This window comes from Sceloporus occidentalis, unplaced genomic scaffold (genome assembly GCF_023333645.1).
Source record: "Sceloporus occidentalis isolate IW3139 unplaced genomic scaffold, rSceOcc1.0.p SCAF_71, whole genome shotgun sequence".
Taxonomy (NCBI): domain Eukaryota; kingdom Metazoa; phylum Chordata; class Lepidosauria; order Squamata; family Phrynosomatidae; genus Sceloporus; species Sceloporus occidentalis.
In genome coordinates, this window is record NW_028317051.1 from 5154508 (window position 1) to 5180821 (window position 26314).

General features: G+C 37.5%; 1 protein-coding gene across 1 annotated transcript in view; it reads right to left on the minus strand.

Moving 5' to 3' along the window:
- Positions 1–5327: 5327 nt before the first annotated feature.
- LOC149286293 (receptor-type tyrosine-protein phosphatase U-like) overlaps positions 5328–26314 on the minus strand; it is a 33705-nt gene continuing 12718 nt past the window's right edge. The window contains exons 19-31 of the mRNA XM_089494324.1: positions 21008–21025; positions 19941–19977; positions 19480–19577; positions 9903–10019; positions 8536–8690; positions 8294–8429; positions 8060–8209; positions 7470–7646; positions 7045–7185; positions 6561–6685; positions 6193–6351; positions 5565–5700; positions 5328–5390 (exon numbers count right to left, since the gene is read on the minus strand). Of these exons, the coding sequence (XP_089350450.1) occupies positions 5328–5390; positions 5565–5700; positions 6193–6351; positions 6561–6685; positions 7045–7185; positions 7470–7646; positions 8060–8209; positions 8294–8429; positions 8536–8690; positions 9903–10019; positions 19480–19577; positions 19941–19977; positions 21008–21025 (1512 nt within the window). The remainder of the gene's footprint in view (positions 5391–5564; positions 5701–6192; positions 6352–6560; positions 6686–7044; positions 7186–7469; positions 7647–8059; positions 8210–8293; positions 8430–8535; positions 8691–9902; positions 10020–19479; positions 19578–19940; positions 19978–21007; positions 21026–26314) is intronic.

Sequence of the window (26314 nt, forward strand, 5' to 3'; positions counted from 1 at the left end):
AAACTAGGTTGCTATAAGTTCCTGCTTAAGATGTGATAATGAAAACATTAACATTTACGCATGCATTTATAATAGAAAACAGTGAATTTTTTCAAAAGATTTTGCTCATTGCTAAAGCACCACAAAAAAGCATGATATGATGAATTGTTATTAAGCATTTTTGGGTGTGCAAGCATCATTTTGGGACAGCTTGTCTTAAAATACTTCCTAGAGAGCCACAAAGCTTGACTGCAGTGTAGGGAATGGTGATGAGGTTTGGGCAGTCACATTTGAGTTAAAACTATAAACAAAGAATAATTTTTATGCTTTTCATATTTATATCTTCTAGCATTGACATCACATCTGTTTCAAACAATGGCTTTAGTCAAAGACATTGCAGAAGAAGTGGATGCAAATTTCCCTTTACACCTCGAACCTAGAGAAAACATTACTGATATTTTGTATATGTATAGATGTAAACATTAGGATTGCTGAAGATCTGAAATGTTCCTCTTTAACCCCTTGATGACAATTGCTGGTCCGGGCACGTCACGGAAAAACAAGTCGTTTACTACAAATGACGTGCCAGGACCGTCATTTGTTAAAACGGGTGAAAAAAATCGATCCGTGATCGATTTTTTTCACCCAAACCCAAACGGCGTTGCTGTAATGCCTCGACCTCGAGGCATTCAGCAACGCCACGATCGGCACTAGGGGCCATGTCTGGCCCCTCCCCGGGGCGTCAACATCCGCCATACATTGTATGGCGGCGGACGCCCGTTTTAAAAGCGTTTAGGAGACGATCAACAATCACCACCTAAACTTAAATGGTGTCGCTGGAATCCAGCGACACCAAACACTTACCTCTGGATGGACTCCGGAGAGCGGTCACAGCTGCACGCAATCTTCACCATCAGCAAGATGGCGGCGGCCCGGGGAAAAAGTGGAGCCTCTAGAGAACTCTGGCTCCACTTGCAGGTTGAATACAGGTACTGCATTCAACCATGCAAGTCAATAGAGCCCAGCTTTCTAATCAGAGTGTGATTAGTAAAAATTAATTAAAAAATAAAATAAAATTAATAATTAGAAAAAACAGTAAAATGTAAAAATTATTTCACACTGATGTCACTGATGATCAGGGGAACCTTCAAGTTGAAATAAAATGTTTAAATTTTTTTTTAGAAAAGGCAAAAAAAAATTTAAATATATATATAAAAAATATATTTTTGTGAGCAAGTCCTAAAATTAGCACATTAGCTTAAAACAATTCTTGCATGGAAAGAGTTAAAATAATGGCATATTAAATGCCCATAGGGTGTCTACTTTAAAAAAATGTATGATTTGATGGGGTAAATTGAATTGGCCGGGTTCAACAATGTCCCAATTAACACGGGGGGAAGGATGGCCACACATCTAATTTCCAATTAGAAAAATGGACACGTACCAAATGTGGCCTTTTAGTTCTCCCAAAAAATGACAAACCCATGCATGTGGGGTATCACTGTACTCAGGAGATGTTGCTGAACACATATTGGGGTGTCGTGTGACAGCGGCATATACCAGGAGCTGTAAATTCATACATAACATAGGTGTGTGGGGGAAAAATACACACAAAATACTACTGCAAACTTCAAAAATATTCTGGTGGTAAAATGTGTGCATGCAAAGAGTTAAAATACTAGCATTTAAAATACCCTGGGGTGTCTAGTTTTAAAAAATATATGGTTTTGTTGGGCACACTGAAATGGCCTGGCTCAAAGATGTACCAAATAGGGCATGGGCAGTGGATCCCCAAATGCCAAAGTTCAACATTGAAAAATGCGCATGTCCCAAATGTGGCCCTTTTGCCCCCAAACAGCCAGGCAAAATCATTCATGTGAGGTATCGCTGTACCCAGGAGATGTTGCCGAACACATATTGGGGTGTTTTGTGATAGTGACATATACGAGAACCTTTTAATTCATACCTGAAGTAAAATGTGTGTGACAAAACAAATGCAAAAAAATTACTACCACAAAGTTTGACAAAGGCTGATGGTAGAATTAGTGCTTGGAAAGGGTTAAAATACTAGCATTTGGAATACCCTGGGCTGTCTAGTTTTCAAAAACATATGACTTGATGGGGTAAATTGCATTGGCCGGCTTCAAAGATACCCGAAATGGCACATGCGGGAAGAATTACCAGATTTGGAAAAAATGGCTTTGAAATAGCAAAACGCTACCTGTACTTATTGCCCCATAATGTGTAGAAAAAAGCAAAAAAACATAAAAACATTGGGTATTTCTAAACTCAGGACAAATAGTAGAATCTATTTAGCAGGTTTTTTCATTACCTTTTATAGATGAGTAAAAGATTTTTCAACTTAAAGTTAGAAACAGTAATTTTTTTCTACATTTTTCACCATATTTTATACTTTTTTTAATAGTAAATAATATGATACAATCAAAACAATGTCATCTAAAGAAAGCCCTTCTTGTCCTGAAAAAAACAATATCTAATGTGTGTGGGTTCAGTAAACGGGAAAGAAGAAAATTACAGCTGCGCAGAAATGTTAAAACGGCCATTGTCACGAAGGGTACAAAAAGTAAAATCAGCCTTTGTCACAAAGGGGTTAAAATTAGCAGGTTGGTTAGTTAGCAGAGGTGGAAGGATGTCCGGTGTAAGCTGGGAATAGACGGGAAGGTTTTAGCTTGCCTGCTCCATGTTTCTTATTTTATATTAGTTATTTAGTTCTTTGTAAATACAACACTACTGGCACAGTACTACTGCTGCTGCAAAGATCAATACTAAATGATAATAAAATAGCTGCCAAACTTAATTCTATTGTTTCTGCTTGCTACACTAAAAACAAAATTTAATTGTGTCTATGGTCAGTTCACCCCTGCCTAACTTTTCATTAGTTTTCCTATTCCACTCCATCGAGGAAAAATAACTTCCAAGGTATTCTTTTACAGGTTTAATGAACACAGGGATACAAATGGCATCACTAATGGAAGTTTGTTGCATAAAGCTCCCAGAAACAGATATTTCTCATCATAAACAGTAGGAGACTTCAATATCTCTACTCTTGCCTAATGAAAAGCAAATTGTGAGCGTCGCATTATAACGTTCTCAAGACGGCAGTGTAGCTGAGGAACCAAATTGAGTCACCAGACCATTAAGCACCAATGTAAGAAAGGGAGGTATTAACTATGCTAGGAAACTGCATGTAGCAAGGCCAGTGCTGAAGGTTCTACCTTTGCAATGTGTATAGTGCACAAATTAATCTCCTCACTAATTATTATTATTTACAGATGATTTGATAAGGATGCTCTCATATTGTTTCAGAAAGTAATCTATTTTATATATATTCATGCACTACTGGGAGTAGGTATGATTATGATTTAGTAAGGTTGTAGATTTAAAATAAAACTGCACAGCCAAGTCTATGGAGGGTGTGCTTAGGCAGCATAACCTCCATACTGTAAATATGTTTTGGAGATCGAAGCTCTCCCTTTTTACCCGGCCATTGTGCAGCAGGATATCTGGGGCTTGATTGCTGCCCCCTGGACCTGCCAACAAAGGCCAAGTGTGCCTAGGCCAGGATACAGTATGTCACTGCCTACGACCCATCGTAACTGCTTTGCCATCATATTCTTCAACTCATAAACCACTCCAAGGTGAACACAAATAAATGGATGAATGATTATGTATCTTATATTCTCTCTCTCTCTCTATATATATACCGTATTGGCTCGGATATAGGCCGCCCCCGTATATAGGCCGCACCCTAAAAGTTTGGTGCTTTTTTAAAGAAAACGTTTTTTTCTTTAAAAAAGCACCAAAAAAACATGCTGCCACTCTGTCTCCCCCCCCGAGATATGCTGCCACTCTGTCTCCCCCCCCCGAGATATGCTGCCACTCTGCCCCCCCCCCCCGACTTACCAGAGGAGACTCCCGGGTGTCTTGCGGGGCTGGCGGGGGACATCTACGCAATACGCGTACACAACTTCCGTACGCGTACACAACTCAGCTGATGGTAAGTCTTGGGGGCAGAGGTAAAGCTTAGACAACCTCCCGTGCCGGCACCCCCCCCCCCTGTGGAAAGTGCTGGCAGGGGAGGCTGTCTGAGCGTATCGGGGAGTAGGATGCAGGTCCCCTGCACCGCTGCGGGGGATCTGTATCCTAACCCTGCCCGGCGCCCGGGACTGCATGTCCTGGGCGTCGGGCGCTAGACCCCGAATATAGGCCGCACCCCCACTTTAAAGACTTAAAGTGGGGGGAAAAAGTGCGGCCTACATTCGAGCCAATACGGTATATATATATATATATATATAAATATATCTGTATATATCTATATATCTAATTTGCTTCATAGAATACCATAATAAAGCACTGAACTGGGTGACCTTCTTTTATGAAGGTTCTTCAATATAACTCTAGGTCACCATGGGGAACAATGAATAAAGAGCTTGTCGCTGGACACATGTCAAGGGTAACACACGAATTTCTGAACATTTTATTGAAAACAGAATAGTGGTATGTTACCATTTCAGAATACAGACACCAGACACACAAACAGCTTTTCTTATAATACCACTACAACATAAAATCTCAAGCCTGCACCTTAAACATGGATGACAGCTACGGGACCTATAGTATATGGTTACTAATACAGTGACACAGTGACACAAATGTAAGAAAAACAAGCAGTTTATTTGAGTAGAATAAAGCATGTAAAAAAAAACCCCATGTATGAGGTTAATACATCATTTACCCTTATATACAGATAAGAATTGCAAACGTATTGTACAGTGTAGTGTAGAGGATCAAACAGGGACATTAATTACATATACAGGCAAACCATTGCCTTTCTGATCAGGGTAGTGCATTACAACCTGTGGTCCTTTATTGTCATATACAGTATTAAACACGGAGAGATGCCTATATTGTAGCAGATCCCATGGAATAACATGAATTAGTTGTTGCTTACATCCCACAGACCTTGCTAACCCAAGAGAACTAGTATCCATTTCAGTATCTGTGTGCATCCATACTATTCATTTTAGTATACACCAAGTTAAATTGGTTAAGTGTTCTAGCATAAGATACTGTGGGCCAGAGTTTTTCCAACCTTTTGCGTATATATACAGGTATAAATATGTACACACATGTATTGGTAGGACTTCTGCTTTAATCCCATAACAGAGAAGTTAGGGGACTTTTTATACATACAGGGTTAGTTAACAGAAGCCCTTTTAAATTAGCAAGAAAATGGTGATTAAAATCCCTTTTGTTTTGGCAGTTGACATCTAGCTATATCTGCTTCGCAAATGATACAGGACTGTCACCTAAAGCTTTGCTGAGTACTATCTTGCATCAATAGATTCCAGGTATTCCAGGGCAATTTCATAACAGAAACGATATTGATCCTGTTGAGGAAAGAAAGATGTTAGCAACACTCCAAATTCCATCCAAGTTAGCTGCCCAATTGAAGAAAAAATGCAAAAACCTGTTCTGTCCTATTGATGTCCAAAACATTTAAATTGTCCCTGTTCTAGACATTCTGTGTGAAAAACACTGTATTGCCCTACTGCATCTCTTACCAGCGTCTCCACCATATTTGGTTTGACATTCCTCAGACTTTTGACTGCATAGAACACATCGACTATTCTGTGACACTGGATCATCTCACATAGCATTCCACAGGCACAAAATGTTCCACTGCGGCCTCCACCATTCCTGCAGAGTCAAAGCTTTATATCAAAACCACTTCACTAACAAAGTCATCCAAAGTATGGGTGTGTAACCTTTCTGCCACAGCCATATGAATAGTGGTGGTATAACCTATGTCCAACTTAAGTCCTATGAAATCCAGCATTGTAACCTGTTTGTTCTATGTGTAGTATAGTAACCCTTTTTTGAACAATGTAAAGTAGGAATGTGTAACTCATTGTGTAATGCTGCCTTGGAAATCTGGTGATCTAATCCCCTTAACTATTGGAGCATTATATAGTTTAGTGGTGCAGCCTACTTTGTGGTGGTGTCCTTTGGAATGTGGCAATGTAACCTTTTTATTCAGCTAAAGCCATAAAAAGTGAAACAGTATCACCTCATAAACTGGAAGATGTATTACATTTTTTTTCTACCAAAGGCATGCTAAATGTGGTGGCTTAACCTATTCCTGCATACTGACATAGAGTGACTTCAATGTGAGACTATACCGATACATACAGACAGTGTACAAGGGTCCTGTGTTCTCTGTTTTGTTCCTGCCACTGCTCCACCATAGACAGAAGTTGTAGGAAGGATCTCTTAGTGTCTGGGGTATCTCTGTATGGAGACCAGCGCATGTACTGGAAATGTTTCACCAGGAGATGCTCATCCTGTATTGATCACAACAGAAATATTAGAAGTTGAATGATACAGCAAAAAAAAGTGGATGGAAAGAGCCGATGAGTGCTTAACTTGAGAACATAAGGTGAAAATGGGGGGGGGGGGCAACATAATAAAACAGAGTTGTAAGAATAAGAATATATACAGATCTTACAGGTAAAGAAGTTGATGGTGTTTTATACATTCCCCTAAAACAGCCACTCACCCTTGTGATGTTTTGCACACGAAACAGACGAGTCACCACATCTTCATCTACTGACCCAGAAACAAACTGCACCTCCATAGGCCCATAACGAGAGATACCACTGTCCGGCCAGTACTGTAGACAAGGCTAATGTGCAACATATGGGAGAAGAAATACAACTAAGCCATAGGCTGCAGAAATAATGACGAAGAACCAATGTTCCAGGTGGGTTGTAGGCAAAAAGAGGACATGTCAGAGATGTGGTCAGTGACAGATGTTTAAGAGGAAATAGGAAGCATTTTAAGAAATACACTGCAAGAAGCATTTCTAAATGCTAATAGAAGAAATGTGGCACATGCAAGAATGCACTATGTGAACTATACAATGCTAGGAATATGGAGAGTGGAGGGACTAAAGGCTGAGGAAAATTAGAAGACAGCACTTTAAAAAGTGTATAAGCCTTTCACTTTTTTTCGGTAGTCTCATCAGTAGTGGCTGGCACTTACCCATGCAGAATTGGATTGGTTGAGTTGATTTAACATAACAATGCTGGTACAACCGTAGTCATAAACAAGCCTCCAGAAATCTGTAATTGTGTTTTGCAGAGGATGCAAAGTTACAATCACCTGAGAGCTTCTTCTGTAGCTCTGTGGGAAGAACATGCACATTTTAGATATGGTACCTACATCATAGCTCTGAAACTCAAGGAGGCCTATATCTGGAATTACCTAAAAATGGAACCTTCATGTCTTGCTCTGAATGTACTGAGATATTTGTACAACTAAATTAGGATCTTATGACTTAACAAAAACAGAAGTGTAGAACACTTGCCTCGAGACAGGAACATTACAAGCAGAATAGCCAAGAACCGCTAAGGTTTCATTACTGACTATGCTAGGAATAATACAAGAACAATACAAGAAATACTTACGTCAGCCAAGGCAGCATTAATGTAATTGCTTGTGTCCTCACCATGGGCAGATAACAGTAAGGGGAGAGAACGGTCTGGAGGTAGTACATCCATGCTGCGGTTTTTGTCCCGGTTGTGGGGTAAAAGGGCAACGCTGCACTCCTCTACACCGAGCTGTGCAGTCACTGAATTCAGAGTCTATACAGGAGTGGAAAGAGCAAAATGTCTTTGGTGAGTATGGAGTATTAATAAAATACCGTAATGGTGTATGAAGCATAACTGGAAAGGACTGTTTGAATACTTAAGTTTTGTAAATCAAGGTAATTTCAGGCAAAATATGTGTATTACAAAAATATGGATAAGAAATAACACACAACTGAGTGATATTGTATATGTAAAGATGCGTGTATTAATATGCAAGCATATGTTATAAAAGTGTACAAACACATAAGAACATGGCAGGTATAATCCAGTGGATCAACATTTGAAAGGAGCACATTACAAAGCTAGCCATGTGTATGTTAGGGAACAGTACTTGAATATATTTTTGCAAGAATAGCAGAATGCTGTGTGAGAACCAAAGTATTAGAACTTTATTGTATCTATGTCACCTGGAATTCATCCCTTAGGTGCGTAGAGTTGCTTTGTGTGTCTATCTGTAACATCTCCTTGTATGTTTGCTTGAAGTCACAAGCAGGAATAGCAGTATCTCCGCACAGACAGGCCTCAAGGATTGCATCATGGATGAATACATACTGCTCCTAGAGATATAATGGGGTCCATAACTATTCGCGGAACCTCTCTCTAACGCTACAATATAGTCACTGGTTAACTGTTCAGCTCACCTGTGTCTGCACCATGTTGATTCGTCTAGAACAAAGAGTTTTCACACAATTATATATGTCCACAACCCCCTCACACTCAGCCATGTCCAGCATCACATCCAGGACGATGTAGCAACCTGTCCTTCCTGCTCCAGCACTGAGAGACATAGCAAAATGGTTATGAATTGCCACCTTCAAATGTTGTACAGTGACAAACAGAGACAAGACAACACAATGACAATGAACTTGTCAGAGTCATTCACCTGCAATGCACTACAACAGGTCCTGCATCAGGTGGAGTAGAGGACTTGACTCTGCGTATGAAGGCAAGAAGACCAGTTGCATGGTATGGCACCCCATGCTCTGGCCACGAGAGGAAGTGGAACTGCTTTACCTCATGTCTGACTGTGTAACCTCGCTGAAATAAAAGCAAGGTCTTTGAGAAGGCAGCATGACAGACAGAAGAAGGTGACATTGGTTCCTACGTGATTTAATTAATTAATAATAATACATAGCTAAACGTTTAGGATGCCAGTGATCCAAACCACCGAAGATTGGAATACTGTTTGTTTGCGACAAAGGTAAACATGTATAGACCTCACAGGTACCCTGCAAAACCACTCTTCCCCTCCCACTGAACTTCTTGTATGCTAGTTATGTTCTAACATTTTCCACAAAATGTTACTATCCCTGGACAAAGGGCAAAATAAGCACAGTTTTATGGCTGATCTGATGCGAGCTAGAAAGGTAACATTTCATAATGAATGTGCTTTCAGAGAAGAAGCCAATGAAGAATGTGAACTACACAATGAGCATCTCCTGGTTAAAATAATAAAAAAAAGAGATTTACAATTACAGTGACTGCCTGAGTGTCTGGATAAATTAGTTCATAATTGGCTTCTTATAATAGTGGGCTAATGGAATAAATACCATTCAGCTTGTGTAACTATAGTGCTGGCAAACTCCTTGGTTACAAAGCAAAGGAGTGAAAAGAAATAACGTGGTCAATGAAAAGATTCCCAGTTCACATGCTCTTTGCATTATCACAGCTCAAGTCAGCTATTTTGTCAGTGTATAAAAAAGTCACGACTGCTACAATTTCTATATACCTCCACATTGCCCTTTTCTAGTTTTCAAAACTTACAACAGCAAATACACATTAAACAGTGACTGTTCATTTTGCCTTCCTGATGCTTAAGTGACATCGATGAAGAAAGCACATCTGCTGCAGGCAGCATGATTCAAAACCAGATTAGTAAATACACTATTTTATTTTCTGTCTTCGTGCAGCACTACCTTTACTAGGTTGTGCTGAATACACAGAGTGCATGTTAAATGTTCCCACATAAGTCAATAGGGATCCAATTGAATAAAATTGAAGAGACCACAATATTTACCCACTGCTAAATTTTCACTTTGTCTCCCATCTCACTTACAGATGTTTGTCCCAAGTAAATGTTAAAAGCATTTTGAAATAACCTCAACAAGCTCGATGTCTCTTACATGTTGTTTTATTCCAAGTTCAACCCATTCGTATCTTCAATATGGTGATGCATTACAGTGTTAACTATATGTTACAGAATATGTATCTAAGAAATATTTTATGACCTGAAGCACCAATATTTCTCACCCTCTCTAAGGCGAGTGTCCTCACTGCATATTCCGCGAGCGTCTCAGTGTTAAGTAAGGTTACCCGAATATCTCCATATGTTTCAGTGGACTCAGGCCAATACTTACTGCATTTCACCTGTGTAAAGTAAGTTGACAAGGACAATATCATGAGAAAAAAATGCATGCTAACTTTTTAAAGCTATTTTCCAACTATTCATTTGCAGCCTTCACCTCCGGTGCTTGCTACATAGGATGTCAGTGGGATATAAGTGTACGGCTGGATTCTTCATACACATCCCCACTTTATGTTTTCTCGAAATAGTAACTACATTTATTTGAAAGTTATTTGAATTTTAAAAAAAAAGGAAAAATTTATATACAATATATAATTGCAGGAATGACACATGGAAGATCTATACACAAAATCAGTTTGAAAAGAAACATTCAACAACCATGCCATGACCAAAGTTAAATGTGAACAGAACAATAAGCTGTGTGGGCAGGTAAATAATATTGAATCATATAGTGATGCACCCATGAACTATGGACAAGGGACCTGCTTACGCTCCTTTTGTAAGAACTATATAAATATCCCCAAAAAGTACATATTTGGGAAATGAAGTCTGTCCAACCCACCTAAGGATAACACAAAGCAAAGAGATTTATAGTTCCCAAAGTTGATTAATCGCATGCCACTGTGATGGATATAATACAATGCACACAATTATAAAGGGGGATTAAGCTAATTACATTGAGTTCATGTCAGCAGTATTTCGAAGGGTTCTGAAGGAAGACAGTTAATGAGCAAGGAAAATGAGACCAGCAGAGACCAAACAAAATCATTATAGTTAATGTAGATTTACGAGAATACACCATTTAAAAAATGATGTGATGAAAGGAACATTGTTCTTAATTAGCCGTCAGTGCAACACAGCAACAATACTAATGATATTAACCATGCAAGAGAACTTCCAGTACTTACCATATACCTTCTATATGTCTTTGTAACTTCTTCTAGTTTGTTCACAAAGATTTTGCTACAGCTCCCCCTATCTCTTTGGGTATATTTTATAACATCTTCCTCAAACTATCATGGCTTTCTGGATGATGCCTTCCCAATCTATATTTGTTTCACTCTATGTAGCTCTTTCCATCTCTATACAGGACCATACTTCCTCTGTTTGTGACCGATAGACCCAATTCTTTCATATATATTTCTTATTTGCTTAAATAACATTTTCTATGAGAATCATTAAACCATAAACTAGGTAGCAATGTGCATACACTTAGAAGAAAATGAAGCTGATCATAATGTAACTATGGTTCAGTTCTAGATAAGTCGAGAAACGACGGCAACTGTTTGCCACTGAGGTATTCTCAGCTAGACACCATGTAAACATACTCTACTTATAGAAAATGTCAAAGTATCTGGAATAATAAATGTAAGAAATGGAAGCACAAGGGTGTTTCTTGGGAACAAAACTTGGAGAAGAAGTCAAACATGTCACAGCCACGTACTGGTAATATGACTGACCATACACCTTCTGCAGTGAAACTAATAAAAACTTCAGAAGTGGGATTGAGTCCCTTACTGATGCGGAAAAAAAAAGCTACAATAACCCACTCCAGATATGCATAGGAAACACATGAGGTAACACATTGTGTTGTCTGTCGGGTGGTACAAACTGTTAAATACATTATTGTTACAGATTTTTTATGTTTTATATTTATCTAAATTTAAAAAAAAAAAACATAAAAAAGTGAATGAGAGGAAGCAAAATATTTCTTTAAGTGACAGTGAATATATTTCTTTTGTTTTAGTTCCCTCCTAAACTAGCATTGGTTTATTTCAAGCAACTACATATGTTGTATATACAGCCCTGCTTTATAACTGATTACAAACAGAATGAGATAATTAAAACCTGCATTTGTTTATTATTTCTCGCTGCTTGTGTTAGTAAGCAGACAAGAGACACCTCTGTGGTACTCCTAGATTTTCAGGCCCTGGGTAGCTGCCTCATTCGTTTCACATCAAAAAATAGAATAATCTAAATTTGTAACAAAATCACACACTGTGGAACTTGAACAGGTTGTGAATCATGCACAAAAATACAAGGTGCATATTGTTCCATACAAGCCTAAAACCAGATTTACATGTGCATGTTATAGTGAATGCTTTATTGTATATATTTCATATAAAGTAACACTATTTAGCAAAAAATACCTGTGAAATAAAATCGCTTTATATGAAAGTACATGAAATAACATTTATGTTGCAGGGACGCATATATATTATTTGGAACATGTGCATCTAACTTTTTCTTTTTAATTAACTAGTGGTACTATTGCGCTAAAAAATGATGTTATGTGTAATGTATATTCTTGCCAATCAGCTCAACAGAGGCTTAAATATGAAAAGGCAAAATATAGGCATCCATAAACTTCATCCTTCAAGTTAAATACATGAGCAGATGGTGATATGAGGAATATGTATTAATCACAAATTATCAGTGTACACGAGTATATCCAAGTAACAGAAGCTAAATAAAGCAACATGGATTGTATGCCTCCAGAGGATGGCTGGCAACTTGCAGCCTGTGATGGAAAGTGCACCCAAGTGGACCAATGATAAAGTAGCCCAACACTGAAAAATATTGCAATGAGATATACTATGCATACAGCACTTTACTCTGCAATAATCATGCTTACAAAGTATAGAATATGTTTCCATCATCAAAAAATCATGTGTAAAAAAAAAACAGAAAAAATAATACAAAGGGAAAATGAAAAAAGGGATAAATGTCCAAAATTCTAGGACACCATCTAGAACAATTTTGAAAACCATTAAGCTAAGTTCATCATGAAGCCCACCTGGGAAGTATTTACACAGTTCAAAATTTTCACAAACTGACCACAAAAAGTGACAGTGAAACGTTTTTTTAAAAAAAAAAGGGGGGTAAATATCCAATATTCTGTTGTTTGTGCATATAGTAAAAAACTACTTATACAGACTCCTACAGTGTGCAAGTAATTACCCGGGAGGATCAATAATGAACTTAATGGTGCCCTTGATTGGACTTTTTGGCTATATGCACAAACAACATGATTCAAATGTACCCTCCTTTTCACTTTAAAAAAGAAAATGTTCCCTTTTTATTTTTTTTCTCTTTTTATTTTTTTTTCGCAATTCACCATTTTCTTTATTTTTTTCAATTATCTTCTGAAGGCCAGAAGATAATTGCTCCCCTTGTCAATCCCCATCTGGTCACAAATATAATCACATCAAGCTAATGTAACATGAGACTAATTGGAAAGAAGCACTTTAAACCATTTCCAAATCAAGCACACATTAAACAAAAAAGTGCAATGCTACATTGAGGGTAATATTTGGTAAGCAATGCCTATCACTTTGCACATAAACATTTTTGAGATTTTGACAACATTTTGTTACAATGACCAAACACTGCAACAAATCCATAAAAAAATACCTTAAAAGGCACCTGTTGCTGCCACAAACTTTAGGACAACGAAATAAACTCCTTCATTACAAAACAGGTATTTTGTACCCTTTCTTCTTTCTCACTTACTGTAAACACAAGAATTATATATTAAAGGGGCTTTCATTAGATACCATTATTTTGATCATACTATATATTACTTATCTACAAAAGCTAATAAAAAAACTGATAAAAAACTAATATGTGTGCTGTGTTTATGTTTTTTTTATGAAGCTCTTGCCAGCAGGACAGTACCATATTTGAAAGGCATGTTATGGCGAACATGATCGCTCTGTAAAGTGATCATACAGTGCCCCTGCATATTTTTTGGTGTTGCTGTATGTCTCGATATTGAGGCATTGCAGTAACACTGGCTGAGCGAAGATTGATGCCTTATAACAACACCGTTCGTTAGAAGAAAGCGGTCTTAGATCGCTTTCTACACACCTTTAAACTCATGATGTGCCTGGGACAAGTGTCGTTAAGGGGTTAAATGAGAGGTTGAGAAGTTCCCTGAGCCAATGATTTAGCCTGGTGGGATAAAACACGTGAGACTGTGTTCTCCTCATGCCGAATTCTATCTTGGACAATACTGGTGTTACTGCTGAAGTTGACTTTCTACCGAGGTGCACATTAACAATCTCTTTCGATTTAATCATTTCATTATAATTAGTGAAGCCTTACGCTGCACTCAGTGGATGTATGCTAAGCTGATTGCATATTCGGGGCAGCTTCAACACCGCCTGTATCCTATATTCCAAGTGTAGCATTACCTGCTTGGACTTGTGCGTGTGTTGTCTGTGAAAGGTTTTCCAGAGCCTGGCTTAGCTGGGTCTGGCAGGAAGATATAATTAGTTGGCATTCAGGTTGGTCAGTCTGGTTCATGAGAATACCTTTATTATATTGTTCTATTTATTTATGAAAATTACTTCTCATAAACAGAAAAACACATGCCTACCAAGTGTCCATTTTTTGGAAAACAAATCCCCCTGACACTTCCCTTCCCTTCCTCAAAAGCTCAGAATGTTTGGTAGGTAATCGTTATGTTTTGCAGCTCTCAAAGTCACAGTATTGTGTATATAAACAGAAAAAAAATGTGTTTAAACTTGAATTATTGTGTAGATGAATTGCCTCCTTTGTCTTTGAAATGATTGCTTATTTACATCGTTATCTCGGCTCTCAAGTTATTCACTAAAAATGTTTTTCAAGAGAGTTGAACATCTCCTTAATATAACTAAGCAATATCAAGGGCAAACCCTGGTCCGTTTCTCCTGTGAAAAGGTCTGCATTTGCCCTTAATATTACTTGAGATTTCTTATGCACCATGAAGGGCCCACACAGCCCTCCTTTCAGAAGAATATCTAATGTGTTTGCCCTTTGTAATATACAGTGATATAGTGCTTCCAAGATAGCATCAACCCCAAGGTTAGAAAAAAAGTTGAAAATTCTTCACTTGCTTTAAAGATTTATTGTGAATAAAGTGCAGTAACAAGAACATCAGTGGCAAAGAAAAAATAAAGCTAACAGAAGCCTAATGCTTTTCGCCTGTGCTGGTGCATATTCACATATTGGGACTAGTCAAACATAGAGGCAAGGTTAGTCTGGACAGCCTTTGGTGTGCAGGGGATAAGGAATGTAGACAGGAGTAGTCATTGCCAAAAACAAAAAACTGTCCCAGAGACTCTGGAAACCAAGGCTTTACCCACAAACTCCTTGTATAAACCCAGTGAGTTCCCCATTACAAAGTATATTTATTAAACTGTACTCAACTTGTTAATTACATCTTTTTTAATTAACTGTAAGGATGTTACATGCAACAATGGATGGTATAATAGTACAATTTTATAGGAAACTCACATCCGAGATAAAATGCAATAAAATAGATTCTGAACTAAAAAGCATCTGTCAGTTGCTGTTTCCTTTATTTACTGTTCTGATGTTCAGATGTTTTATTAATCCCTCATGAATCGTCAGTGAATATTGCATTGGAATTCTACTTCTTCACCAAGTATGGAGCTGTGACATGCTTCCCTGACACTAGAACATGTTTGACAATGTGTGGTTCCTCCATAAAGCTATTATCACAAATTCTAAGTTTTCATTCTTCAGCTTTAACAGCCACCAAAGGTATAGCCAGAATATTTCATGCAAATATCTAATTTCGCCCAACACTTGCATAAAGATCTCTGGCTGTGTGCAACAATATAGTTGTAATAGGTCCCACTTGTTTTTGCTCTGGGCTATACGGGAGCAACTTCAACCCCACTGAATTATTTTTCAGTATATACTGAACTGTAATCTTGTTTTTGTTTTAGTTCTGCAGAGGATACTGATTTTTATATAGTGATGTGTTGCTGAAACATGATGTGCTTAACACTACATCTACATAGAGCTACACCTGTTAGGGTTAAACAATAAAGACACATTTTCACAGCCTTCTTTGGTCATACTTACAAAAGACCCTAAATTAGTGGAGGGCACTGTATATACATATATAAAAAATATTTTGAACAATAATGATCTTAATTTAGAGTTCACCATGAATTATGACCATTAGTGTATCTCATTCTTAGATTTGATGTATCTAGCACTGTGTGTAATAGAGTATGTACAGCAGGTTACCGGAAACCCTTTGCAGGAAACACATTATTCCAGTTGCCCCCCGAGACATGTATTAAATAATATACCATTAGAAAATGAATATAGCTTAAGAGAAATTACTTCTCTGTGTTGGATTTTGAACAGCAAGCACAGTCAATTTTCTACAGGGGGTATCCACTAAAAGTGATTAATAGAGCCCATTGTAGGGCCAAATATAGAGGCGATACTTTTTCAGATAATAGTGGTAAAACAATAAAAATGGTGATGTATACCCGGAGCAATAAATTCATACCTGAAGTACAATGTGTACTTCACACAGCAAAAATGACCATCACAAATTTTGGCAAAGGCCGGTGGTATAATTAGTGCATGGAAATATATAAAATACCAGCATTAAAAATACCTTAGCGTGTCTAGTTTTCAAAAGTATATAGTTTGATGAGGGTAAACAGAATTGGCCGGCTTCAAAAGATGTCCCAAATAGGACATGGGGGTAGGCTGAAGAGATGTCAATTTATATTTAAAAAACTGAATTGAACTTGTCCCAAGTGTGGCCTTTTGCCCCCCAAACCCTACAAACCCATTCATGGGTGGTATCACTGTACTCAGGATATGTTGCTGAACACATAATGGGGTATTATTTGGAAGTGACATAATAGGGTATTATTTGGAAGTGACATATACCAGAAGCCATGTGACATCTATACCTGAAGCACAATTTGTGTAAAAAAACAAAAAACATTACTACCACAAACTTTGACAAATGCTAGTGGTAAAATTAGTGCATGGAAAGTGTTACAATACCAGCATTTGAAATACCCTGGGGTGTCTAGTTTTCAAAACATACGATTTGATGGGGGTAAGTTGAATTAGCCATCTTCAAAGACATGGCAGGATTACAAGGTTTGAAAAAAAATATTTTGAAATAGAAAAATGCTACTTGTACTTATTGCCCTATAACTTGCAAAAAAGCAAAGAAACATAAAAACAGTGGATATTTCTAAACTCAGGACAAATAGAATCTATTTAGCAGTTCCATTAGCTTTTGTTTATGAGTAAAATATTTTTTCAAATAAAAGTCAGAAAAATATTTTTATTATTTGTTATTTTTTATAGTTATATGATATGATAAAATTTACATTATATAACTTGTGTGGGTACACTTAATGAGAGAGGAGAAAATTACAGCTAAACGAGCGCTGCAAAAATGTCACGAAGGGCACAAAAAGAAAAAAAAAACAGCTTGGTCCCTAAGGGATTAAATTAGGGTTAAAGGCTCCAACAGGCATCAATGGAGAGTGAGAATTAAACTGTTATGTTGAATAAATTAAAGAACCTGCATCATCACTATATATTGAATAATTCTATTAGGTTTATCTGAGTATATCTTGATCATTATGAATTCACTGATTTTGAATTTTTATTTGATTTAATTGGGTTTAGCATGATTTACATAAAAATAATCTTGTTTGTAGTAACTAAATTACGATTATGAATTATGGTATTTATGAATTGGAGTGTATTTTTATCATGATTATGTATTAGGTTTCAGTTGCTGCCTCTTTATATTGATATTAATTATGTTAGGATTATTAAGGGTTAATGATATGTTCATTAGTGTGTTAATAGCACATATGCGAAACAGCTGGATGTCTGCCCCTTCTCAGGTGAATCGGTCAATATTAAATGGGGTGTGCTTTCTTATTTCGTTTGTCTATGAGTAAGACTCTGAAGAAAAATGCATGAGACTGTGATCTCCTAATGCAGTAATATTTTTTTAAGTTAGAATAAAGTTTGAATCTTACTTTGGACAACGCTGGTATCATTTTGGAATTCATTATTCTACTACAATGTGTGCAAGTATCACCTCACACATTTACAAACGCTCACATGCATCAGAAAGTAACATAGGTTTTTTTAAAAAAAGAAAAAATCACTAATATACCATATGCAATTAGTATTAGGAATAATAATGTGGTATGTAACAGTGACTTGTTTACTACCAGTATTAACTAGAACACCACCTTTTTTAGTAAATACACAGAAAGCAGAATTCATGGACATTAAGTTACCGCTGCTAAAACTACCTGTTGGGTAACCTTATTGTAGATTATGTGACATTATATTATACCACAGCAGTTCCTATTTGCTCTGCCATGGCTATTCATTGGAAGCCCCATGGAGCTCAAAACCCAAACACATGATGCTGAGATACCTTTGATACCATATTGATTCTTGGCTAAAGTAGATTATGCAGAATAAAACATATTTCATTCAAAAGAAATACTGCTCGTTGCTCAATTGAAATATCCAGCGAATTTAAAAATGTATGGATCCTCTCTGCATCTTATAATATCAGTTGCTCTGTTTCAGGCCAAAGACTGCACAATCTCACAGAATCACCTGCACTGACTAATAGCCAAGCTAACAGCAGTAAGACTTGAATCCAAGCAACATATGGTAACAGCAAGTTCTGTGAAATCATAAAGCATGAACAGATGTGATGTTACAGAAGAATTCAGTAGGTGAAAAACAAGCAAAAGTACAGATTCGAAAAAAAAAGACCTGTCAATCATTCTGCTATGGTAAAAGGAAGAAGCAATCACTCTGAGAAGAAATACTACTTGGCCGATGTAAATGAACCCTTATACATCTGAATGTGGCAGGACATTTATTGGGCGTTTCTTCCCAGGGATTTTATTGGCTGCTCAGCTAATGATTCTTTTCTAAGCTGAATTGATTTCCCAGGACCAAAGTCATTCTTGTCATTTGTAGTTTGATCTTTTGTCAGCAATCTCTCCAAGATTGGAAGGTGGTTGCATTTGGAGACATTAAAAATAATTCTGTTGGCAAGGTAAATAGAGGTCACTATGACAGCAGTGCTAAACCATCCTACTAAAGAACCCTTTCTGGGGTTCAGATCAGATTTATAAAATGTTGATGGTGACAGATTTAATTGGACAAACGCCGAAAATTTGCACAATCATATAAGCTTTCTGGACTCCAGAAGTCTGATTCCTCGAGGGACGTTTGAGGTGTGACTGACAACACCTATTCTATGTTTGCTCAATTCGAAGTGTTACCTTTGACTAAAGGCTTATCTTGGACCAATACAGCTATATTAATTTCACTGAAACTTTCCCTCTCACATAATCTATACAAAACTATAATTCCAACTATTTCATTACATCATACCAACGTTTTAAACGCCACTTTTCTTGTAGGTGGTGAAGTTGGAAGCTTTAATTAGGTTTTTTGTGAAATTGTAACCTACTGATATCTATTTATGTAAATGAATAAGGCATTTAGAAGAAAAAACATATTTTATTTGTTCATTTATAAACATATTTACTGTTTCTATGCACATTACTGTAAAATTCTGAGAATTAGAACACTGGTACACACCTCTCCCTATAACGCCATCCAATTCTCTATAAAACACCTCCCCTTTACACATTCTATCTCTATCAAAGGTACTTCTTACATTTTACAACTTACCCTTCCAACCTCCACCAGCTTGGTGATCATTACTATACTGGAGCAATGTTCCTGCCAAACCATCCTCCAGAAATCATAGATCATGTCTTGTTTTGGACCTGAAGTGGGGGGAAAATGGCATGTCAATTAATCACACAAGACCCACAGCCAATGTATAAACAAAACATTATTTCTTTGGAGATTAGTAGTGATGAATTAATAAAGCTATGATATGTATTGAACCAATTTTCGTGTATGTGATGTTCCACTCCCTTACAAGATATTTGCAGTATATGTCCAATGAAGCTAGCACATTATGTACAGATCATTTAGTTACCCATACATTATCCTCAGATTAACAATTTTAAATATTAACAGCTTACTACAAATAATAAATTACTGTTGATTTGAACTGCACTATTACAGCATCCCACATCTGATCTATTAACTTATGTGTTTGTTTTTTCTGCAAAACGACTCACCTTGAGTAGCAATAAAATGGTTGGACCTGTGGTAGCCCTGAGAAAAGAGAACAAGAAAAAACATATAAAAGTGTCCTATCTGTCTGAGTGCCATATAACTCAAAGCATGCTATGAAATATGATGATCCCACAGAGCAAGAGAGGAGAGGAATTAAGAGGAAAGGAGAAGAGGGCACATACTTTTCAGTTCATTATCTGATAGGAGGGCTAGGTGATAAGAAGGATGTTAAAAGTAATATTAAAGCAAGACAAACTTCAAAAATTATTTTATTAAGATTTTATCTGGGGTGTTTAATGTGTGGGGTGGTTTGGTACATAGTATAAGCCACTACATTACTTTAAGTATAAACCTTACATGAAATAATGCACTTAACTCTGACTATCCAAGCAGGCCTCGTTTCTGAGATTGCAGGTAAAAATAGCTTTATGAGCCAAAACATTATTATTTGTTTTGGTTTGCTCTATTAAAGGATTTAGGGGAAAGGTAAAAAGGATTAGGGGTAAAACAAGAATGAAGAAAAAGGGAGAAGAACACATGTAGTGAGTACTGAAGAGAGATAAAAGAAGAAGAAAAATGGCTACTAGGGAACATGATATGTATGAGGGAGGATTTTAGAGGAGTAATCTTTGAAATATATTGTCAGGGAGAAGTGTAGATTGTATGGACAAAGTGAGATAAGAGGGAATAAAGAAGGAGATTTAATGTAGGGCTGATTGATTATATTGAGAGCGGTAGATGGGGAAATAAAACCTGGGGAATGGTTATACGAAAATGAAGAGCAAGTACAAGTAATACTAATAATGAATAGGCAATATAATTAAGTGGAAAAAGAGAAATAGTTAAAGGAACATATGAATGGACTGAATGTTGCAATGCTAATGAAGTAGTGGGATTACCAATGACAATAGCTTCGGCCTTTTACACTGCTGTACTTCTGAAAGTTCCTGTGGATAGAGGATGCTGATTGGCTTATGCCATAGATCTGATATTCTAGGTTTATTCCCAGGGCAACAAGGCACCTGGATGTGGGAAAGGTAGGGTAGAGGATCACAAGCTTGATACTCACTTCTCTGTTTATCCGGATCTACAGGTGATCCCACAGACAGTAAAACAAAAGTGAGAGGAAAAAGACAGGAACGTGGATAGAGACAAGGACCAAGGGGGTCAGAGTGGGACATAAGGGGCAGGAAGGAAAGAGTGAACATGTAGGAAGAATATGAGAAAAAAGTAGGAAAGGAGAATGGAATTGGGAAAAAGAAAAAACAAGTATAAGGGTTGGGTGCAAAAAAGGCAATGAGAGAAAAACAGGGAAGAAGCAGAGAAAAGAAAAGATGCATTAGCAGAAATAAAAGGAGCAGAATAACAGCAGAAGTATAAAGAAGTTGTCAGCCGATACAAAACATTAGCAATCTAGAAAGCAATTAACACATGGTACACATTTTGTCACATCACCAAGTGTGACCATAATATACCTCTCAAAGCCTGTAAAGTGAGAGAAGCTGCCTCTATGCTAAGCCACCAAACTCATAATGATTTCTCCCCTTAAGAATCTGAATGGTCTCTAACCTGCTAGACAGGATAACGTGCAGTGGCATATCCAGGCCTTTTTAGCAATCAGACGCCCTGCGGATCAATGGGCCAGTTAAAAGGGAGGTCACTGACCTCTCAAAGGGAGCCAGTTACACAATCCCACCATAGTTAATTTCTTGCACTATGTGTCCTTAAAAGGTGGTGCTCTGGGATATGACATCATATCCCAGCACTCAGAAGAAGGATGGTGGCCCAGAAGGTGTGGCTGGTGGCATTGCCCCAGGTTAGGCCTAGGGCAGCACCAAAAATAAATACAGCACTGCTCATGTAAAAAAAAACCATAACCCTTTCTTTCAGAATTGGATCCAGAATTGGATACATTGACACAAACGTGTTCCTACACCTTGTGTATGAAAACTTTCAAAAAATTATCTGCAGTTCCCAGGGGCGGGCTGGGCAGGGGGGCAATTGCCCCCCAGGCCGCCCTGAATCCGGGCCAGTGGGCCGGCCGGATGACCGGCAGACGGATATTCAACGCAGCCGCTTAGTTTGCGGCTGGATTGAATGCGGCCGTCGTGCCGGTAGCGTACGTGGCTGCCGCTCATCTGAGGGGTGCCGTCGCGGCAACTGTGGCTGTGCGTCAGGACTTGTGTGCCGGGATTTGAGAAAAACACTGAAGCCACGTCCACCGTCTTCCGCACCGGAAGGACAGGACAGAGAAGAAGAGGAAGAACGAAGAGGAGGAGGAAAAGTGACAGTGACAGAAGAAAGGTAGGACAAGATTCAGGGAGAGTGGATAGTGTGTGAGAGTGATGGGTGTTATGCTGAATGTTTGTGAACGAGGGTTTCAGATAGCATGGATGTGTAAATGTTGGGCGATAGCATGGCATAGGGAGGCTGTAATCACATTCCTTTCATGCCCAGATTTCAGCATATACTGGCTGCCTAGGCATGATAGGAGTGTGATTGCTATTAATTATATATATATAATATATATATAAATTAATTAATATTGTTGAATTTTTTTTGTCTAATTTTGGTGAGTTACTTTTAATAAAGTATTTTAAAGTTTTTGTTTTGTTTTTTTTTGGTTTTGGCCAAGTGAATGCTGAATTTTCAGTTTAGGTCCAGAATTTTCAATTCGGTGCATCCCTACTATATACTAAGCCAGTCACTGACGTGGTAGGCCTACACCACATCAATGTTTGGCTTAGTATATAGTGATAGGGGTTGTAGTGCAGTATTGTCAGTGTCTGGCTCAATGTATAGTGATAGGCACGCATTGACGTCAATGTGTGCCTCAGTATATAATAGTTATGCTGTACCCCTGTCAATGTTTGCCTAACCATAGAAACTATGCAGTTTTAAAGTGTGTGTGTGTGGGGGCGTGCTACATACAGTATATGCCACAGGTGCCAAATACTCTCGGTACTCATCATGCATCAGTCAGACCCAATGGCTGTGCCTCAGCTCTTTGTCCTACATCTTAAAAGGGTGGGATGAAGAGCTGAGGCACAGTCATTGGGCGGTGTGTGCACGCCGGCCGCTTTGATTTCATTAGGCGCCGGTGGAGTGACTGCCGCACGGCGGCCGCTTTCAATGTCGCTCGCAGCCGCTTTGGTGGCGGAATGGGCCAGTTGACTAGACTTGCCCCCCAGGCCTTGGGCTGCCAGCCCTCCCCTGGCAGTTTCTAAGGTAAATCATTTCCACAATTTAGATTTGCCAACATAACAAACCTTTGTTAATGGGTAAATGATAGGTCTCCAAGCATTTCAAGCCAGCCATTATGTGAAATTCCAATTGTATTTAAGTACCCCTGGCTTACAGTAGCTTACATTTTAAGGCCTGTACGCATAACATCTGTGCACCGATCATAAAATTCCAAAGTATCAAATACAAATGACTTTCAATTACATATTCTAGCATATGTGGTAATAAAGTCTGTTGTGCTTTATTTTAATTGACAAAACAATGGCTATAAAGCAAAACAAAAAGAGCAATGGTAGAAAGTCACTGTGGTCTGATGTAAAGAGTTCTCATTAGTGATACAGCAAATAGTTAAACAACACCATGTATATTTAATGTTACAGCGTTTTGGAAATTATGATTTTATAAAAAAAAATCTGTAGGGCTTAATCAATCGTACAATGTATAGGCTAGTGGTGTTTGCAAGGGAAGGGTAAATATAATGTCACTTCAAGGTCAATGAACTTGGAGGCAGAATAATAGCACTAGCAGAAAATTTTAGTATGGGCAAGATAATAATAGTATTGCTGTTGCCAATATTGAAGAAAATCAATATGGTGTGAGGTGAAAATTAGAAAATAGTGATATGGGAGTTGAAATAATAATGAAAATAAGATAATATTTATACGGGATGTTGGCTAAATTAATATGTTAGCAACTGCATGATAATAATGCAGGGTGGTACAACGAATGATCAATATTAGGGGTATAGGGAGGTTAATGATATCGAGAAGGAGCAATGCTGTGTTGGACTAGAATTAATTGAGTACCAAAAGTTAATAGATAAAAATGTCAGTCAATTGGAAAATGTATGTGAGACAGGGAATAAACTTTTGTGGTGTGAATGCAATGTTTTAGGTCTTCAAGAGAAATACTGGAGGGGATCAGACATGGAAAGATATTATAAATCAAGATTAATCCATTAAACATAAAACATGGTTCTCCCACAATGCATTTCCGGTCATAGCTGACATACTACACCATGACCTCATTGTGTATATAGCCATATTAACTGGATAAACAACCTGCCCAGGTTTTATTATATAAGGCTTTTTTTTTGCATTACATTAGACAGATCTTTCAGGCTATTGAATTAACATAGCCTGGGGCTAAGGTGTTAAGTCTGAACAGATTCAGCACAGAGCCTAGCTTCCAAACTAATGCTAATAATACTTTTGGGCCCAAAAAATATTGGAAACAATTTCTAGGGAAAGTATCTAAACTATATAAACACAACTTGTCCATGTCTACTTAAATGTGCCCTTAGCCGTAAGGTCAGAGAGAAGCACTTTGTTCTAGGTGTTTGGTAGTCTCTTTTATATTGGAAGCATTAGGATGAAAACAGCTGCATCCTTTGAAGCAGGGAATACAAGTTGCAAAGGGAGATGGTAGGGGAATAATGTCAAAGAAAGGCTAATGCTTTTTAAAATAATGCCCTGTTAAGGGTTCTGGATATAACGGATATGGATTTATAATTCTCAAGAGACCGCATTATGAGGTCTCATAATGGCACCACTGTCTGATAAATAAAGGCTCAATACCAGACAAAATGTACAAAGCATTTTGTTCTTATTTCTTTAGCTGTTTTATTCTTTTTTTTTTAGCTTTTTATTCTGGTTTATAGTGGTGTAGCTATAATGTAAGTTACCATCTATTTAATTCTCCCTTTGTCAGTTAATGCAACCTATGAGGGTCCCGCTCTTTCTTATAACCATTGGATCAGCTTTAGAATATGTTTATTCAAAATATACACCATGTTTTCAGTCAGAAGAAGATTTTTCCACGATATTCCAAAAAGGTACTGTCTTCCTAAATGTCTTCAATTAAATGTATTTATCTGATACATGGATGTGATTAATGAATTGATTTAATGATGAGGTAGGCAATCTCTGATAAGGCATAGATTTCATTACTATTTCCCATAAGCATCTTAGTTGAATATGACTTATGATTTGACATAACCTTTTCCAGCAAAGCCTTGTCCTACAGCCAATAGAAAGAAAATTGTAAACACACTGAGAAACAGCTAATGAAGTGGTTGAATGAACAAGAAAACAGGTCTCATTTCACCAATTCTCTAGTAGTTAAAATCAATGAAATAATTAAAACCGTGACCACTTGTGCCGTTTTTCAACATTCCAAGGTTGGTCTTTTCAAACCTCAGTATTTGGTGGTTTGTAATATTCCTATTCACATTTCTTATCATCATCATCATCATGAGTGTCATATAACAAAGTGAACAGGGCTGGTGATCCTTTTACAACAATCTTCCTTCAAAAATCAACTTGATACCCATTTAGGCATATTCCTTCATCTCTGCTTAAAAGGTTATAGCACTGTAAATGAATTGCCCACTCATGTGTATCATTGACTCTTTTTATGGGTTGCCTATTTCAGCTCCTCTATATTATTCAAATAACGTAATATATCTGCAGGTTTAATTTCATTGCCTTTTATCACCAGTGTTTTCACACATAGGTGATGTAGGTGACGAACATAATTAAACCAACATACCTAATCTCCACTTTATTGTTTAACAGCTAATTTCCATCATCAATAAACACAGTTTGCACAAAATGCCCTTTTATATTAAACCATCATCAAACATAAATATCCTTCCCTAACCTATCTAGATCCTATACCCCCCAAATAAAAAAACTTTCTAGCTTCTTAAATGAAATGTAGAATGCTGTCAAAAACTGGAACAATTTAAGGTGCAAAGTCATAAAAGAGCAATAGTCCACTTTTACCACTTAAACATCACAATTGCTTTTCATGCTTAGTCCAAACCATTTCTACATTTTATCTGCTAATTGTTGGTGTTTAGTGGGGAAATTCTGCATTTATCTTTCATCCTAACCAAAGGACTGTTATCTGATGAGATGTTGCATGTACATGGGCATGCTTGCCAAGTGCTAGTGCACATTAAGCAGCCCTAGGGATCACATATATTTTAAATAATTGTGCAAGAATATCCCAAGTTATATACTTTATAATGCATTGCAGATAAATCATAAATGTGTGATTATTATATAGATTCTATTAACCAGTAGCTAGTTGCTATGTTCATTATGAACACTGATAATCATTAGGACAC